The sequence below is a fragment of the Chelonoidis abingdonii genome, chromosome 14 (assembly GCF_003597395.2).
Source record: "Chelonoidis abingdonii isolate Lonesome George chromosome 14, CheloAbing_2.0, whole genome shotgun sequence".
NCBI lineage: Eukaryota > Metazoa > Chordata > Testudines > Testudinidae > Chelonoidis > Chelonoidis abingdonii.
The window spans coordinates 9,053,827-9,067,257 of NC_133782.1; the positions used below are offsets into that span (position 1 = coordinate 9,053,827).

The following is a 13,431-nucleotide window of genomic DNA, read 5'->3' on the forward strand; positions in this document are numbered from 1 at the left end:
ACGAAGTGGGTATTCACCCACGAAAGCTCACGCTCCAAAACCTCTGTTAGTCTATAAGGTGCCACAGGATTCTCTGCTGCTTTCACAGATCCAGACTAACACGGCTACCCCTCTGATACCTGATAGTTAATATTAGTCTATCTACCTACTTAAGATCTTATATGATCCCCACACTCTACTGTCTGCATCTGAACACCTGAAACAGAGGATTTAAAATGAAAAATGACTATAATTGTTACTGCATGTCCAACTGCAGTAATGAATTAGTAACTTCCTATGACACCCTAATGTTGATATTGGTTTCTCTTTCAGGCCTGGTCTATACATAAACTTGACCAGCTCTCAGTTAAACAACTGCTACGCTATCAAGTTACATTGGCTACACTACATCACTCAGGACTGTGAAAAATTTCACACCCTGTGTGATGCAGTTAAACTGACCTAAGCCCCAGTGTGGATATCGCTAGGTTGATGGAAAAATTATTCTGTTGACTTAGCTAGTGTCTCTGGGAGAGATGGATTTACTGCAGCGACAGAAAACCTCCTGTTGCTGTAGTGTCTATCCTACAGCTGTGTAACAGCAGTTTTCTAGTGTAGATATGCCCTAAATCAGTGTAACATTGTGTGCGGACCCTACATCAGTTTAAAGCAGGCTCAAGCTATGTGTTCACTAGAAACGCTATAGTGACACGGCTGCAGTGCTGTACGCTACAGCGATAGAAGGGGTTCTTCCACTGGAGTAGCAAATCCACTTCTCAGAGAGGCAGAACTAGACTGAGAGAAGATGTTTACAATGGGGCTTAGGTTGGTTTAACCACATCACAAACAGCGTGACATTTTTCACAGCCCTAACCCGGTGTAGACACAGCTAGATTGACGGAAGAATGCTTTGACCCATCACTCAAGGAGGCTGGGTTCCTACAGTGATGGAAAACCTTCTTCTGTTGCTCTACACTCCCAGGCTTCAGTGGCAATAGCTATGCTGTCTATTTAACAAGGGCCAACTGATATAAAGCACATTTAAAACAACAAAGAGAGTCTACACATAAAGGGTATGTCTATACTAGAGCTGGAAGTGTAAATTCCAGCTCAAGGAGACATATCCATGTCAATAGAACCAATGTGCTAAAAATAGAAGTGTAGCAGTAGTGTGAGGAGATAGCTGCTTCAAGAGTGATGCTATCCAAGGTGCTAGGCATGTACTTGGAGAGGTAAGCCCCTCGCCCACTAGCACCACTATGGCAACATTTCTAATTTTAGGATGCTAGTTTGATCACAGCTAGTGCAGGTCTGGCTCCTTGAACTGGAAATTATACCTTCCAGCTCCCATGTAGACATATACAAAATGCACCGATTTAACCAAATCAATGCAGAATCACACCTTTAGTGAAAACATGCAAATCTGTTATGAAAACCATGCCTTATCCTTTTCTCAGTCACACAGAAAGGAGTTGATCTGTGCAAAATATGTGATCAATAAATCCTGAACTGGGCAACACTCGCATGCTTTCTCATATCCTCATAAACTGGAAATGCAAACCTGGGCCCTAATTCTGGGTAGACAAGTTGGATCCACAGTTCTACATCTAAATTTACAAAACATTCAGTGATGAGGTGAAACCTGCTGAAATCTAGTAATTTTGATTATTTTACTTTGACTTTGTGAGTTCAGACCCCAAACTCAGGGAAGGACCCAAATCTGTGTGTGTATTCTAGCTACAAAGTCCTTTTGCACTATTCTAGTGCAGACGAGCTGTGGATTGGGGGATACATGTACAATGCATAAAAAAATATACATTTTCATACACTTACATGGTAGGAAGCTCTTTCTTCTCTGTCCATTGGACGTGTCACATACATTCTGCCAGACACGGGATCAATGCTGAAGACTTCCATAGGTGGCTGGTCAGCTCCTACTCCAGTGATGCTGTACCTAATATGGATCTCACTGTCCTTATCAGAACGAATCTATAAATAATTAAAGATAATCAGTAAACTATGGACAATGGCTTAGTGACACTGATATTCATGCTATATAGTTAGGATTACATTAAGGCCCAATCTTGCAAGCCTTCTACATGCAATGCTGTTAACTCTGGCCAGGTCTACACGAAGCGCGAAAATCGATTTTAGATACGCAATTTCAGCTACGAGAATAGTGTAGCTGAAATCGATTATCTAAAATCGATGTACTCACCCGTCTTCACCGCGCGGGATCGATGTGCGCGGCTCGCCATGTCGATTCCGGAACTCCGTTGGTTTTGGTGGAGTTCCGGAATCGATGTAAGCGCGCTCAGGGATCGATATATTGCATCTAGATGAGACGCGATATATCGATCCCCGAGCAATCGATTGTAACGCACCGATACGGCACGTCGTATAGACGTGGCCTCTGATAGGAGATCTACATACCAAGGGCCTGAAACTAGACTGCAGAAAAAAGATCCTTCATAAACTTTGAGCTCATTTTTTTTTCACTTTTGTTTACAATGATCCTTTGGAACCTAGAAAGCAGAACCCTCTGACATTCTGGCCCTGATTCTCAGAAGTGCATCCGTTTGCATGCACAGTTTATGCAACTGCACATGCATCCACAGTGATTAAATTATGCATGTAAATAATTAGGGCTGGGATTTTTTAGAGGAGTCTAATGGGAGTTGGACACCTAATTCCCTCAGGTTCTTTTGAAAATCTTAGCCTAGAATTCTAACAGGCTGACTAGGCATACAGACCCTAAATTTTCAAAAGCAACTAGTGATTATAGGTACTTTAATTTGGGGGCATCTAAACTGAGACACCTGAAAGGGGGCCTGACTTTCACAAAGTGCCAAATTCTTGCCCTCTAAAAATCCAGCCCCTTTTAGGTGTCTGGAGCTGGGCATCTGTAAATCACTAGACACCCAGTAATCAATTTTGACAATTCTCTGTAATCATCAGGATTGCATTTCCAACCATTCTAACTATGTATGTAAACATACGCATGCTATTCTGAAAACAGAAGCCTTTATTTCATTCCTAATACAAGCTTGTTGGCTTGTTAATGCAGGGTTACTAATGCCTGATGGACTGCTAGCATTACATGTAAACGTCTTCTTATGGAAAAGAGCATTACAGCATTACTTTCAAAACCCATTCCTCCCAGCCTCCTTCCACCTTGAGAAACACACAAAAAAATCAGATATGACATGAAGAATTACATGAACTTTGGAAACAGATAAAAGAAAATAAAAAGGCAGGCTAAGATGTTACCCTAGCAACCTTGATTGTATTGCTTTAAACCTGAAGGTAATTTCTAGACCAGCCATTTAAAGAAGTTCTTGTAATGTCGGGCTATTTCTGAAGGAAAATGCAAGGTACAAGGAACAAATAAACAAACTACCAGCCCCCACACTGTCACAAACTGTCTTACAAGTGTCAACATGAAAAATAGGCATTTTTTTCTAGCCAGGTTTATGAATGCAATAAATTAGTGGGAACATCATATAAATCCATTTTATAGATGAATGTACATTAGTCTCTCTTTGATATGGCAATGCATTTTCTGAAAAGTCTGCACACTCTGGAATACTATGGTGTAGGCACAAATAACTGAATTAAAAGAAGTTCTATTCTAGGTGAGGAAATGTAATTTCTGAAGGGGAGATGAGGGTTTGTTTATCAGATGCAGGAAATTGGGAGGGAGTGGCTATATTCTGAAGCCCTCCTTATCTGACCAATATATATGCATGCACTTCGTTCCATGGATTTCTTTCATTAGTATTAATGAGAGTTAAACTTTCTGTAAGTAAATCACTGCAGATCCAGGAAATGAAATATAGTATGAAATACATATGAGTTATCAAGCTGTACTAAGAAAATCTATGAGATAATTATACTACATTGAGCAAAACAAATATACTGTGTTAAATTTTGCAAACATTTGGCAGTCACAGAGGTCCCCAGGATCTTCAATGTTCTACTGTGCTAGGCACTGTATCAGTATGTATGAAGACCTGGTTAAAGTAATATACACATTAAATTACCATTAACTTATGGTGTTTGGTGATCATTGTAATGCATTCATTTTTTATAAAAGGGTTTTCACTCTCCACAAACACATGGGAAGGAATTTAGCCTTTGGGATTGTTAACCACATCAAGAAATGCACTATCAATGGGGAGTTCGTCAGACTCAGAATCAGGACAAATGTTATAATTCTGTATATCTAGGTTCTGACATGGCTCTCCTCACCTTATCCTGAGCGCCTCACAAATACGAGTGGAGTTTTCCTCACACCACCCCAGTGAGATAGAGAAACGTTATCTACATTTTACAGATGGGGAACTGAGGATGAGAGAGATTGAGTGACATGACCAAGGCCATAAAGGAAGTCTGTGGAGAATCAGGAACTGAACCCAGGTCTCCTGAGTCCCAATCAGACCTCCCTGTTGGCTTAATGAGATGCGTCATTCAGTAAGCTGCAGCATGTTATAGGTTCAACCCCTGCTGAGCCAGCCAAAATAAAGTCCAATAATTTAATTCCCAACTCATAACTGGAAAGAGTTTGAGTCTGATTCTGCTCTCTCATTTACACTATAATAAATCCAGAATAACTGGAGATCAATGAAATGACAGAGATGTAAAATCAATGTAAGTAAAAAACAGAAACAGCTCTTTCTCCTTTAAAGATTTTCGAACATAATGGCCAAAATACACAAAAATGTATGATGTAAACCTTGATATAAAATTCATGTAATTCTGTCATTGGATATGATCTTGAGGTTTCTAGCATTGCTGAATTTTTATGGACTTTCCCTTTCACATGCTAACTATCCTTTACTGATATAGGACTTCATGTCACATTTTTAGGTAAAATCTTAAGGGACATAAATCTCCATCAAGATTTAACATCCAGCTGTATTGTTCCTATAAGTTTTACTATTGGGTGAAATTTCAATTTAAGAGCTTGTTCAAGGTAACAGACTTTATACATCTGTTTTGTTTCTACTGATCATACCCTTGTAGTTTTAGTATTCCTAATTCCTGCCCTGGGTCTTGCAGTTACTAACCTGCTGCTCTATGACTGGGGATAAAAGGAACAGTAGGCTGTTGAGAATTGTATAGTTGGCAATTCAGGGGACACCAAATAGCTGGTGAATTACCCGATCATGTATAATCCAAGATACCATGTAATGACACACAACTGTATTTTGCTCAGAAGAGCTTCTGTGAAATATACTATATCATGATACAATATGAAGTTAACTTGGACTTATTTCATCATTGTATAATATTTGCTATTTGATACAAAATGAGTCATTTACGGGTCACAGGCAAGGTGTACCCAGTTGGGGATGTATCTAGGCAAAGTAAAATGATCAGTTTATCCCGTTTCAGTTTCTACTAACATGCTGAAAAATAAGATGATAGATCATCCCACAAAACTCAGTGTAAAAGATGAAACTGTAACATTAATATTTGCATGACTTCTGGATACTTGAATCTGATTTTCTATTTTACACAACACGGCATAATTATTAATGGCCATGTAGAACAATGTCAATGCTAAACAATAAATATCTTTTATTATTAAGCTCTGAGCTGTTTTGCCCATTACAAGGAACAAATGGAAAATAATTGAAGGCTATATCGCTCATGTATTCAAAGTGTTGCATGGATGCCAAGAAATGCAAACATATTCAAATCCTTTAAATTAGCAAATTTAAGAGTCAATTTAAGCATTCTAAGTTTGGCTCATTAATTTTAGTGCAAATATTTTAATTCAGCTACATCTTATTGCTCATTGAGACTCCTACTAAGGTTGTTTTTTTTATTAAACTGAATTTGCAGTGTTTAAGAATCATCCATGTAAGCATTTTCAGCTATAATGGAACAATCTCTTTACAAATCAGTAAAAAGGCAGAATTCTAACACCGCATCTCCAATCATATTATTGCCTGCTGACTTTTAAACACTTTTTATTTCAGTAAACATGGCAGAAATAAAATGGACAGAGAATAATTAAGTGAGAGAAATGTGGAGAGCCATTGGGTTAAGATAACATTTATTAACTTCTGCCCTCTGTTAGTACACCTTCTAGTGACCTCAAACTGCTACCCAGGCAGCAAGGGAGACACTGGAAAGGAAGAAAGAAAGAAAGAAAGAAAGAAAGAAAAAATTGCAACTGTCTTCTGAGTAATTTGTCTTTGCTGGGACTTGAAAAAAGGACCCTCAGCTCTGAAAGAAAAAGTGTTACCATACCTGAGCTAAAGGAGAATTCCCATTAACTACAGCAGAAGTAGTTTTAGAGATAGCACTCAGGCCTTCAAACTCTAGAACATAAAGCTATTATCATATGTAGTGTGTTCCCAGTTTCCCATAATGATGGTCTACAAACAAACTGACTGGGAGGGGACCTTTGCCCCTTTTAATTGGGCTGACAAACAGAGAAAGGTTGGAAATACCAAATGGAGTTGAGTTATTGATTTCTTCTGTCTCTATGTAGCTACTATCAACATTCCTAAGGAAGAGCTCAAAACACTTAACCACCCCCCCACAAAAACCTAACTGTGAAAGTCTTGTCCATTAGCCCAGTGTTCCCTTAGCCCTAGTGGCCTGATGCCTCTCGTGTGAGGTTAAATCCTCTGGAAACTCTTGCCTGTAAGATTTTTTAATTGATTTAGCTTAAAGCAAAGGAGAGTAAAAATATACTGGAGGCCTTTGGGGCTCAAGAACCTCTTTTGCTTGCATTAAAACCTCTGCTTTTACATCTGACCTATATGATCTGTGTACGTGAAAGGAGATGCTTCAAAACACTAAAATACAAAGAAATAAACCTCATGGCTACTACCATACTTCTCTGCAGCTTTCAAGCAACTACAGGTACTCTCTGTAAGCACTGGTAATCTAACCACAAACCTGCTTGGCCTCCAAGCTGACACTTACCAGTAGAATTCTGTTTCTTTCTCACTGACTCTCTGAATGGGGTAGCAATGAAAATTTACTAAATTATGGAATTGCACCTGAGCTTCCAATGTTTTTCAGATTCTTTGGCTTCTGCCAATCTCTCCCCAACTCAGCCTCCCTGCAGGCCAGTTTCTGTTCGTGAGCAAGAGCCTGCGTGGATGTGCGTCCCCTGATTTTCACCCTTCCTAGTTATTCTTTTTATTCATGTTTTCACTCCAGGTTTTTCTGGTTTGTTTATTTAGGTTTTGTCTTTCTTCCCTGTGTATGATATAGGGGAAGATGAGGATGATGTAACACCAAGCAGAAGGGAAAAGGGAGAGTCTAAACCAGACTTAATAAAGGGACCTTAATGTGTTATTGAAAATCACCTTTTCCAATACAATCATGAGAGATATTACAAGGCCACAAGACTTTGTAAAATAGTAATACTAATTGCACTGGCTATCAGCTGCATTTTAGCTTTTGCTAAAATACCGAGCACTTGTGTTTTAGCAGGAGTTAGCAGTCTGGATGCTGCAGGACTAAGTGACTGTTGGACTCATATGGCATCTAAAGCTTGCTGTACTCTTACCTACTGGTGCAAGGGTTTAGAGTGGAGATAGGGACCTGCAGTGGCTGACAGTTGATGCCATTGCCATCGGGTCTCTTTTTCTTTCCTGGTGAAGATTCAATATACTGTAATTTGCTGCATGGTCTTCATGATTAGCTAATTAAGCAACCTTCATTACTTGTTATTATGAAGGTCAAAAAGCTAATGCATCTGTAACAGGAAGTGACCAAAGCTAATGGGTCTTCCACATGTAATCTTAATTGATACAGAAGAGTAGTTTCTAAAGCAATATGTACTGTTCTCCAGTTCTTTTGCAATAGATTTAGTTTTCAAACTGAAAAACTGCACCACACTATGGAAACAGTGAAAAATATGGGGCGGGGGGTGAGGGGATGGGGAGGGAGGATGGATAGAAAAAGAACATTATTGAAAGATCTAGAACATAGCAGCATGTTATCAATATTTTTTACCACAGCAAGAATTTAGATACCCAAAACTGCCAATGCCACCTTTACTAGTCTGAGCTCTATCAAGGGAGTTACTAGGGCACAAAGTCCCTGGTGATGTAATTAGGGGCGCCTCCAATGGTGCAACAGCCATTTCCAGGTGCACAGAACTTGACCCTTTCTTAAGCTACTGGGGCTATTTCATTTAGTTTGATCTCCCATCATGCAAGATACCAGGGCTCCTTATTAAATGATGGGGGTCTGGAGACTCCATCCATTTAAGTAGTGCCATCTTGCATAATGGAAGTTGAAACCAAATGAAATTACTCTGGTAGCTCATGAAAGAGCACTAGTAACTATCATGATGGGAAAGTCACTGTCCTGCGTGCTACTGGAGGACATTTTCCTTTATCAATAACGGACTAAAACCTGACATCTTTGTTCATAATTCAGTCCTGCAACCCTTCCTCAAGCAGCTAGTCAGTGACAGCTATGCATGAGTGAGGGCTAAGCAAAAACCAAGTAAGAATATTGGGATTTTTGCCTGAAGTCTTTTCAGAGTGTGTCCTTATTGTGGGTACATCCACAAGCCTTCCATTAGCTTCCATCACAAAGCCAACGTAGGACAGAGAGACACCAGCACTCTCCTGGGAGTGGCACTGTGTGAAGAATAAAAGCACTTGTTACATGAGGTTAGAAGAATTAGCAAATATCAACCTTAACGGGGTTAACTATAACACCGTAACTAATGAGGCCAGTCCTCAGCTGGTGTAAATCAGTGTAGCTCCATTGGCTTCCACAGAATAACATCGATTCACCCCAGCTGAGGATCTGATCCAAGCAGTTTAAAAAATCAAATGGCACATCATATCAGTGAGGAAAGAATAGTCTTTGCACAACCAACATACAGGCATTTCAGCACAAGTAGCATTCCTCTTGGTATGACAGTGTGGGGGCAGCACAAAGGTAAACATTAAGAAAACGACACTGCCGTATCTTCATGAAGGGAAGTTTTTTCCACTCTCATGGGATATAATTTGTCGCGGTGTGACCTTTACTTTCATAATAAACTATGTCTTTTCCCCTGTTGTCTAGCTCTCCTGACCTTAAATAGCAGTGCATTTCAATTCACACTCTGTACCATGCCTACAGATATCACTGATCACACACAGTGGGATTAGAGACACTATCCTCAGCCTTAAATGAAACTTTTAGACCTGTTTACAAGCAGATAACAATGTATAACACTGGAAACACAATAAAACTCTAAATTTCTAAGTTTTGGGCTACAAAATCTGCCTAGATTAATTTTTAGGATATTACTTCGTGGATGCTGGAAGGGCAGAGATTAAGAATCTTGTCATTGTACCAGAGTAGCAGCCGTGTTAGTCTGTATCAGCAAAAAGAACAGGAGTACTTGTGGCACCTTAGAGACTAACAAATTTATTTGAGCATAAGCTTTCATGGGCTACAGCCCACTTCTTCGGATGCATAGAATGGAACATACAGTTGTCATAGTATTCTTTCCCAAATCTGAACCTTAGAATCCAGAAAATAGAGATACTAGCATGAATTTCTCTAAGCTTAATTACCAGCTTAGATCCTGTAGTGCTGCCACAACCAGAAATTCAGTGTCTGTACACTCCTGTCCCCAAAACCTTCCCTGGGACCCCAAGACTCAGATTCCTTGAGTCTCACAACAAAGGGGAATAAACCTATCTGTTTATGACAACAGTAAGAAATATTTATACTACAGAGAACATGAAAGGTGGAACTACCCATAGCAACTGCAGGATTGTCTGGCTATTTGGACTCTTTCCTCAGCCCTATGCTACTAGCACTCAGCTATCTTCCATGCACCCCTGACTTCCTGAGGAAACTACAATCCATCGGTGATCTTCCATGGCCACCATAGAAGCCCTTCTACACCAACATTCCACACAAGAGTGGACTCAACCATCTAGGAACAGTATCCTTGATATATCATGGCAAACGTGGTGGCTGAACTTTGTGATTTTGTCCTCACCTACAACTATTTCACATTTGAGAACATATATACTCCAAGTCAGTTAGGGTGACCAGACAGCAAGTGTGAAAAATCGGGATGGGGTGGTAATAGGAGCCTATATAAGAGAAAGATCAAAATGGACTGTCCTATAAAATCGGGACATCTGGTCACCCTAAAGTCAGTGGCACTGCTATGGGTACCTGCATGGTCCACAGTATTGCCAACATTTTTATGGCTGACTTAGAACAGCACTTCCTTAGCTCTCGTCCCCTAACGCCCCTACTCTACCTCGCGCTACATTGATGATCATCTTCAACATCTGGACCCATGGAAAGAAGCCCTTGAGGAATTCCACCATGATTTCAACAGTTTTCCACCCACCAGCAACCTCAGCCTAGGAACATCCACACAAGCGATCCATTGCCTAGACACTACTGTGCTATAAGCGATGATCACATAACACCACCCATAACCGGAAATCTACTGACCGCTTACTTACCTACATGCCTCCAGCTTCATCCAGGACACGCCACACGATCCACTGTTTACAGCCAAGCTCTAGATACAACCACATTTGTTCCAATCTCTCAGACAGAGACAAACACCTACAAGATCTCTATCAAGCATTCTTAAACTACAATACTCACCTGCTGAAGTGAAAAAACAGATTGACAGAGCCAGAAGAGTACTCAGAAGCCACCTACTACAGGACAGTCTCAACAAGAAAATAACAGAACGCCACTAGCCATCACCTTCAGCCCCCAACTAAAACCTCTCCAGCGCATCATCAAAGATTTACAACCTATCCTGAAAGATGATTCCTTACTCTCACAGTAATTGGGAGACAGACCTGTCCTCGCTTACAGACAACCTGAGCAAATACTTACTAGCAACCACACACCATACAACAAAAACACTAACCCAGAACCTATTCTTCAACTCAAAGCCCGATGCCAATCTATCCACGTATCTATTCAAGTGAGATCAAATCACTTACTTAAAGATCTAATCAACATGCAGTCACACATCAGGGGCTCGGTTTACACCTGCACAATCTACCAATGTCGATACTTTATTGCCATCATGTGCCGCAATGCTCTCTGCCATGTACAATTGCCAAAAACTAGACAAGTTTCTCTATGCTAAAAAAAGAATCTAACGTGACACAATTCTGACATCAGGTATATCATAACTATTCAAATACCATAGTCAGAGACACAGACTTCAACCTCTCTGGCCATTCAGCTAACGACGTTAAGGTGCAATTTTTTCAACAGAAAAGCTTCAAAAACAGGACTCCAGTGAGAAGCCTGGTGAACTTGAATTAATATTGCAAAACTAGATCATTAAGTTAGGTTTTAAACAGAGACTGGGAATGGCTTGGTCATTACACTCAATAGAATCTATTTCCCCATGTTTAAAAAAAAAAAAAAATAAATTGAAAGTATCCTCACACTTTCATGTCAAACTGTCCAAAATGCGGCCATCTTGATTATCACTTCAAAAGTTTTTCTCCCCTGCTGACAAAAGCTTCTCTTAATTAATTAGTCTCTTACAGTTGATATGGGTACTTCCACCTTTTAATGTTCTCTGTATGTATAAATAGCTTCTTACTGTATGTTCCATTCTGTGCATCTGATGAAGTGGGCTGCAACCCACAAAAGCTCATGCTCAAATAAATCTGTTAGTCTCTAAGGTGCCACAAGTACTCCTGTTCTTTTTGTCATTGTATCGATACCCTCATCCCTAAGTGGTCTTTTACACTGAACATTGTATTAAGTCTCTAATGATCCCAGCTATATAACAAGATACTTTCCTCCTATAGCGTATATTACACTGCGTAGAGTATATGGAAAAGCGATTTCATTCATTAACAAAGGGACGAGCTAAACTTGAAATGATTGAAAGTGTAATTCTCCTTAAAAGAAAATATCTATCATAGGGACAATATTAGAGGGCATTAATGCATGTTTAAATCCTCCCTGTTTTATTCTTCATTGGTGCAGTTTCTGAGACATGGCTGTGATCCCAGTGTCCTTTCACTGAGATACTATATAACTTCTCAGATGAAATATTGTTTTTCATATCGTATCTCTTAGGGCCAAATTCTGCCCTCAGATGAACATTGTGCTTCTTTGTACCAAGGACAAAGGCCACTGATCATGGACATCCAAGAGCAGCATTTCTTCCTTAAATTATACTGCCAAAAGAGTGTTGGGACTCCAGTAACTCTGAGAACAAAGTATAAAAAGTACTGACAAATGAGCAAACATCAGACACAAGTCTACAAACACACACCCGTACACATCATATGTACCATACACGCACACTGTATGTATGGTGCATAAACACATGCACACATATACCTCATGCACTGTGCAAAAACATACATACACACTGTCCGCATCTTACACATACCACACTTGTAAACATTATATGCACAGCGTACACTAATATACACACATGCCATTTGCACCACACACACATATGAGCATGCACATGTATGCACACCATATACATCACAAGAACATATACATTGCAAATAAAACTGATCTCAGGTACACCATAAAGTATACTATGAGGTACATAATAAAACCAATTTTCAGTATGACCTCTTATATAGTGGTAGAGTGCCTCTTAGTCTGGGACAGGCAAACCATTCTGGGAATATCACTCTTCACACATCTCCAAACATTGGGCCAGACTCTCTTTTGCACCAGAGTTCTAACCATGGAAAGGGGTGGGGAGCATCAAAAAGCTGGTTACAATTGATTCCGAATCACAGAACTGTAGGACTGGAAGGGATTTTGAGAGGTCATCTAGTCCAGTCCCCTGCACTCAAGGGAGGATTACATAATAATTAGACCATTCCTGATAGGTGTTTGTCTAACCTGTTCTTAAATCCTCCACTGACAGAGGTTCCACGACCTCCGTGCTTAACTACCCTGACAGTGAGGAAGTTTCTCCTAATGTCCAACCTAAACCTCCCTTGCTGCAAGTAAAGCCCATTGCTTCTTGTCCTATCCTCAGAGGTTAACGAGAACAATTTTTCATCCTCCTCCTTGCAAAAACCTTTTATGTACTTGAAAAATGTTATGTCCTCCCCCCACCCCCCAAGTCTTTTCTTCTCCAGACTAAACAAACCCATTTTTTTCACTCTTTCCTCACAGGTTATGTTTTCTAGACTTTTAATCATTTTTGTTGCTCTACTTTGGACTTTTCCAATTTGTCCCTAACTTTCCTGTAATGTGGCACCCAGAACTGGACACAATACTCCAGCTGAGGCTTTATCAGCATGGATTAGAGCAGAAGAATTGTCTTGCTAACAACATTCCTGCTAATAAATCCTAGAATGATGTTCGGTTTTTGGAGTTTTTTTTTGCAACAGTGCAGTGGTAAGCTGTTGACTCATATTTGGCTTGTGATACACTATAACCCCCAGATCCCTTTCCTCAATACTCCTTCCTAGGGAATCATTTCCC

The 13,431-nt window shown here is 40.0% G+C and overlaps 1 protein-coding gene across 2 annotated transcripts in view; it reads right to left on the minus strand.

Annotated features, from left to right (window-relative positions):
• CDH4 (cadherin 4) overlaps window positions 1-13,431 on the minus strand; it is a 706,159-nt gene that overhangs the window by 153,812 nt on the left and 538,916 nt on the right. For both annotated transcript variants that reach the window (XM_032802286.2, XM_032802285.2), the window contains exon 5: window positions 1,813-1,968. In XM_032802286.2, the coding sequence (XP_032658177.1) occupies window positions 1,813-1,968 (156 nt within the window). The remainder of the gene's footprint in view (window positions 1-1,812; window positions 1,969-13,431) is intronic.